Source organism: Paramacrobiotus metropolitanus, unplaced genomic scaffold (genome assembly GCF_019649055.1).
Source record: "Paramacrobiotus metropolitanus isolate TYO unplaced genomic scaffold, Prichtersi_v1.0 Parri_scaffold0000195, whole genome shotgun sequence".
In the NCBI taxonomy this organism is placed as follows: domain Eukaryota; kingdom Metazoa; phylum Tardigrada; class Eutardigrada; order Parachela; family Macrobiotidae; genus Paramacrobiotus; species Paramacrobiotus metropolitanus.
In genome coordinates, this window is record NW_026570415.1 from 141,894 (window position 1) to 148,844 (window position 6,951).

Here is a 6,951-nt window from a genome sequence, read left to right on the forward strand (position 1 = left end):
TCGGTAATCGGTACCAATTAATAATACAACATTGTTATTTATATATTTTGTTATGTACATATATAAAACAGTCGATGCAGTGATACCGCTTATACGACTAATCATTGAACGAGATCTATATTACAACAACGGAACAACCCCGAAACCTCTGGATCGGAAAAGCTAGAAAGAAATCGAAGAAAACTGAAAATGTTACAGTATACAACATTTAAAACGAAGCACCTCGTTGTGATGGCCGTTTCCGGCCATGCTCGGCATAAATGCCCAAAGGAACACCTTTGCTATTTTTCTTGGCATATAGGATTAGTACCCTGCATAAAAGGCTTTTGAAGTTGGAGACTTTGGGATGATCGTGATCGCGGTGAAGAGAAGTTTGAAAAGCAGGGAAGGGAAGGCTTTAATTTTGCTGGCTGGCAGACTGCCGGCAGGATGTGCTGTCGCCACCTGACGGTAATTATGGTCAGCGTTGCAGGAGCTAAATCCGGCTTAGCTGCTTGTTTGAACAGCCTGCGAATTGGCGGGATGAAGAGGCTCGTTAACTATCAAATAGTCAAACATTCTCCCAGTCCATAATCGTCGCGCCGTTGCACGTATCTGTATCTTATCTACTTTAACTATTCTGTAACTACTGTATGTATACAAGTGGTTATAATAATTAAGTTCTACAGACTACAAGAAACAGCCCCGGCTTCGGTTTTTAACCTTCGGCACACTGACACGGTTTCTAACCCTCCTGATTCGAATATATATTAGATGCCTCGATTTAAATGTAATACCAAAAGATCCGATGCCTCGTTGTAAATGTAGCAAGATAATTTAACTGGATGCCTAGATTTACTGTAATTGTAGGACTAAAGCATTTGATGCCTTGTTCAAACGCATAATGCCTTAATAAACTCATCTCATTCTCTCGCATTTCGGGTCTTAATTAAGCGCGCTAATTCAACTGATTTCTATTCCATGAATTCTTAATATCAATCTACAGTACAAAACCGAAAACACAGTTAGTATCTACAAACTGATTTTGTTTTAAAAAGGTGTGCATGGAGTATCGGTCGGCAAGGCGGGAAGCAATCGATCCACTTGGCACCGGGACGTGGACGTCATGCACTTCAAGTGCAACGCCTTCGTCAAAAGCTCGTCCGCGCTGACGATCATACCCAAGAAAATGGCGGCTGCGTTGGGGCAGAGCACCAATCTCAGTCCGCTGGATGTGGTCAAACTGGAGCGACACTTCGGGTGTACTATCGTCAACTCTACTCAACTTATAGGTATACGAAAGGTCACCAACAAGCCGAAAATTCAAAGGTTCTGAATTACAGTATATGCAATTTAACCAGTTATTGCAAAAGGTCATCAACATGCTCAGAACATCAGTAGCAGTTAATATATTTTTTGAACTTTTATAGTGCCAAAGGTCACCAATTTTCCCAAAGTTTAAGATGTGTTTTAAGTCCATTAGGAGCAATAAAGTAACGTTTTCGCACCTCGTTATAATGCGATGATGTTGTAATTATGTTTGGCGCGAGATGTTATTGTTGCCGGCAACAGTTCTCCATCTTTTTGTGATAAAACAAGACGTTCCTCTAAAAACATGCGAGGTTGGCGAATTTGTATTGATATTAGTATCGTTCTTCCGTGGAATCAGAATTCAAAGTACTGTATTACTTAAGCTCCTAGCACAATTCTGCACGATTGTTACAGGAAATAAGAGTTCCTAGGCAACGAACGGGATTATTTACCCGCATTCGTGTGAATCTTTTTATCTGTTGGCTATGTAATCTGCATTCTGCCCACTGTTTCAGCTCACCCTCAGATAGCTGATCTGTCGTAATACGGTCAATATCGTTTTCGTTAGTAAATAGTCAGTAATATTAAAATTATGGTCTCCTGTGGTAAATTTAACCTATAATGTATTACCGAATGTTTTGCAGTAGAATACTATACTCGAATTGATTCTTAGGACTGCATTTGCGCCATCACCTGACCAATGACCAGCCTGTCATACTTGCTGGGTTTGTAGTATTTGTCTTGATCCTGTAATAGCGCCAGCAGCCGATGCTACTTTGGCTATTTCCCCTTCCCTTATTCGTGAGTTGCAACGCTTCGGATTTTGTCGGATGTCGCTCTGAAAATCTATATTCGTGGTGTTTATTGATAGCTTCCTCCGGCAGCGTGGGCCATCGTTAAGAGCTGCTACGAATGTGACTCCAGCACCTTGCACCGGGACTGCCACATCAACCGTACCGACCGCGTCACACAGTGCGCACCCGATACGCATTACTGTCGGCTTGATTTCCTAAGCCGTGGAAACTTGGATAGTGTAAGCGATCTTCACTTGAAGATGTTCCCTCGAAACACTGTGAAGTCAGAATCTGTTCGTAAGCAGAAAACGTCAAAAATGTGTGCAAAGCGATATTTCGCAGAGGAGAATTAGTCGCAGGGCATTTGGTTGCAGACATTTCGCAGGAATGCCTTCTCGCCGCGCGACATTTTGTCGCGGGACATTTAGTCGTCAGGACATCATGCCGCGAGACATTTCGTGACGAGGCCGTTTTGACAACGAGACAATTCGTCGCGAAACCGTATTGAGGCAAAAACATGTCATATATCAATAAAATTAATATTACACTACTTTCTTTAAAGAAGTCCCGAAAACGAAAGAAAACCAAGAAACCTAAAAAAATCAGACCTCAAAGAAAACCTAAGAAATTCTAAGTTAAGAAACTTAAGACGAACACGAAAACCTACGAAAACATAAACGAACATAAGACAACGAACAACATAAACGAACAGACAACTTAAGGAACACACGAAAAAATAAGAAAGCATAAGACAACAGAAGAAGAAAACTTGGAAAACATGTAAACACTATCGTCTTCATATGCGGTGAACTGCCGGCGCCCAAACGTCTTGCGTCAAAATGTCGCAAAGATAAAATGTTTCAAGTATTATGCCCCACAGCGAAATGTCGCAGCGTCGGAGCTAACAAATCGTTCCAGAATCACGCTTCAATGCTGGTATTGAATAGAAAGCGTCCAGGAGCAGAAAAGCGCATACGCTTTAGGATAGGATGTGGCCAATAGTCACAGGGTTACGTTCAAGGTTTCGTGTTTGCAGACCAAACACCAAATCAACATACCCATAATCGAAGACATCGCTCCGGTGGAGAGAGTGGACAAGTCCTATGTCTACATCACCGAGGAGACCATGCACTCCATCACGCTCAGCGGAGACAGCATCAACAATCCATCCCTCTTTGAAGAGATCGAAAAGCGTTCTCCTTCGCTCCCAGCCGAGCTGAATATTAACCCCAAAGGCCTGCAGACCGATACCACCAGCACGTTGCCGGCCGGGAAGAGCTTCACCATGCGGCTGAAATCCGCGACGGACCGGCGGATCGTGCTGACCGTGGCCAATCCGCGCGTCGCCTTCACCTTCACCAATTCCACGCTGCTGCAGCAGGTGCTCGGCTTCGAGACCGCCCAGATGCCGCCGGGTACGAAAGAAAAGCGGGCAGAACGCTTCATCCTGGGGCTGAACGGCGGGAAGAAGCTGACCGAGGAGTTTGTCGCCGCTCGGCCGATGGATTCGGGTGTGGCGATTATATTAAGTAAGTGCGCGCCACAGGGTGTTACTTAAAATATATTACTGCCCGGCTGGCGATTGGCCAGTTTAGCCTTTTGAGGGATGGCGATTGGTTGGCCAACAGCAGCCTTTTGTGGCCTTTTGCTAGGGTGAATGTTCGTTGCCAGAAAATTACTCAATGTGACCGTAAAAGTTCTTACTGTACATGCTCATTAGTAAGTCATCTGGACCCAAATAAAGTTGTAATATAGTATTATTACTATTATATCATTTGCTTCATTGCTAACATTCGGTAATATATGTCACCTACGCACACACAGATATTGTTTTTTACGCACACACAGATGCCGCCGCTGCAGAATTAATGTTTCGTTATAATCCTGTTCCGCTTTACTCCACTCAGCGACATACTGTATTTTAATTTCTGTAGAAAATCCAATCATGCTCTGAATTTTCGAAACTTTTTGCAACGTTATTAAGAGTCATACAAAAAGTTTCTAAACTCAAAGGTCGTCTATATTTTTGTATGCGCAGACACTTTGTAGTACTGTTGAGTCTGTCCAGCTGTACTGGTCGAGCCTGCTAAGCAGTTGAATGTGGCAGAACGGAAATTAAGAAAGAGGTTTGAAGCACATTCTAATGACATATGGGCGCTTTTCTTGTCGCAGATCCGGCATGGGTAGGAAGGTCGTGCGGTAAACCCGGCGTTCAGTTACCAGCCCAGCCGTCCACCAACCGCCTTTGGTGCCGGCAGGTCAGCAGCCGGGATCGCATCTGTCTGTGTGCGTCCGATCAGTGCAACGGCGTCGTGACGGTCAACCAGATAGATCTGGTGGAGGCCGACCAATTTCCGCCGGACCCGGGGTTCCGCGGCGGGCCATGGCACGGGGGGAGTGACGGGACGGTCGCGCCAGCGATGACAGCGGATGCGGACACGGACGATGGTGGTGGGCCCTGGCCTGATGACGCCGGCGGGAACGACACGGTCAAACGTAAGTGTTCAGCGAATGCGATTTGCCAAAGCAGTCCAAAACGTTCGACCTAGTTTAAGCAAACAACCCATCTTTTTCGCACAGTTGTTAGATCACTGTATTTTAGTCACATCTCACCAGCCGAATATGTAATGCGCATCCAGAGCTTTTTTAGAATAGCGCACTGCTAGCAGTGCACCCAGATCATCTAGCTACAGAAAAAGCAAAGGAAAAACTGTTTTGCAAAATAAAAGTCGCTAGTTACTCGCACTCGCATATACGTACGTTTAGCGGATAGATTAGTTTCCATACGAGGAGGGAATAAGCGTCTTCGGTAGCGCGTTCGAATAGTCAAGACACCTTGAACACTGTGCGTCAAGTGTGCGACAGCATGATTCACTTAACAGCCACCCGTGGAATGTTGCCCATCTGCGTGCACCTCACCGTCAACCGTGGCCAAGTTAAACGTGGATTGCCAGCCCTCTGCGGTTGACTGTCAAGCCAGATCTGCAGCCACACGAGTGTTCAAAGTGTCTGGACTATTCGAACGCGCTACCAAAGATGCTTGTTCCCTCCTCGTAGTCTTTAAAAGCTGGCAACCCAGCCAACCCTTAAATACCACATTTTTGCAGGAACGCCGCGCAACCAGGGTGGTGCATCTTGTGGTCGACCGGGTATCATGGAAACATCTGGAAGAACCGTTGTTGGACTGTTGGTTTGTTCGGTAATGCGCGCGTCCAACTTGCGCACGAAGTTGTTCAGACTGAGTGTGATATTATAAGAAGCAAGTCTTGGGTGTCTCGGTTAGCGCACAATGCCCGCGTTGTCGGCAGAAATTTTCATTTGGACTTGCGTGAAACATTCCTGTAAAGGAATTACATAACGAATTTCACTGAAAGCAGGAGCGCCACATGTTATTCATTTCCAAAAGCAGAGGAATAAATTCAGAATCCGATGACCGCAACTCCGCAAGAGAATTTCAACGTTTCTGCGCAACGACTTGCAACTTAGCCGAATTCGCGCGAATGATAATAATAATTATGTATTTCAAGCTCCTGCAGCTTTTCTGTGACACTTACTTATATTTCTACATGAAATACAGTCACATTTTTGAATATTAGCAAACACTAGAGTAAACACTAAAAAAATTCACTACACTAAACACTCAAAAAAATTTAAAACACTCAATAATGTCATCCTAAAACTGATAATTCAGTGATTTAATGCGACGAGTATTTGAATATGCTCTGTTGCACGATATACAAGTACTACTGTACTTGTATATCGTGCAACAGAGCATATTCAAATACTCGTCGCATTAAATCACTGAATTATCAGTTTTAGGATGACATTATTGAGTGTTTATGATCCGGAGGTGTGTTCAAGATATTAACTGATCAATGATCAAATCTCCGTTCTTCTAGCCCTGCAGCATTGTTCTTGAACTTGCAATACGAGTACGTATTGTTGGAAGCATTCATGACCTTATTGTACATTACTGATTCCTGAAACTGAAGCCACCGAATTTCTTTAACGAATCTGCAAATAGCACATCTAGGGTACTCGTATTTTATGTATCGCATTGGACGCGGCCAACGCATGCACACTGTAATGAAGCGATGGAGCTCCTAAAACACCAGCATGCGCACTGGAGCTGGAATATCTTGGCACAGATGAAGAGCCTGCGCAATTTAGCCGTTATTTGACACTTGTGATCGCATAATTATGATTGGAAGGTTTCTTGTTACTGTATCTTTTTATTTTAAAATTGTGATGTTGCCCTGACAAACTCCGTGGATTGCATGTACAAGCTGGATTTGTAGACGCTTAATTAATATTTTGTAATTTTGCATTAACGTCTCGTTTTGCTGCAGTCGTTTTCTGTGTCTGTGTTACTATGTAGATTAAAATTTCCTTTACTTTGAAATACGATAAAATGCCGCAAAATACAACCATTTATTTGCAAATGCTGCTCTGGAAAATGAAAAATTAGTTGCTTCTGCAAACTGAAAAGTACACATAAGTCTCTTAATTTCCGTTCCTTAAGCAACGTATTTACTAGTGAGTCGGCGATGTCCGCCTGGGGAAGCAACCGGGCGCCGTAAAACGCATTTAATCAAGGGAGCAGACAGAAATTCGTTAGACACACGATCTATCTAACTCTGTACTTTTGATTAAAAAGCGGTGCCCGTTTAACGGTTTACGGCGGATACCGCCGACTCACTACTACAAGTAGTACGCAGCTGTGCAATAGTTAAGTATAAAGAGCGAAATATATAAACTAATTGGCAAATGTTTCGACCAGCTGGCTGACATCAGCAGTCAACGAAACTCAGTCACATAATACTGCAATTCTTTCTTCATGCCGTTTGTTGGCACGTTCGTTTAAGTT

The 6,951-nt window shown here is 43.8% G+C and overlaps 1 protein-coding gene across 1 annotated transcript; it reads left to right on the plus strand.

Annotated features, from left to right (window-relative positions):
* The first annotated feature begins 1,793 nt into the window (after positions 1-1,793).
* Positions 1,794-5,592, plus strand: LOC129600765 (uncharacterized). Its single transcript, XM_055499344.1, has 5 exons — positions 1,794-2,091; positions 2,162-2,323; positions 3,121-3,613; positions 4,257-4,580; positions 5,192-5,592. The coding sequence occupies exons 1-5, from the start codon at positions 2,059-2,061 to the stop codon at positions 5,338-5,340; spliced, it is 1,161 nt and encodes a 386-aa protein (XP_055355319.1). The 5' UTR covers positions 1,794-2,058; the 3' UTR covers positions 5,341-5,592.
* The last annotated feature ends 1,359 nt before the right edge of the window (positions 5,593-6,951 follow it).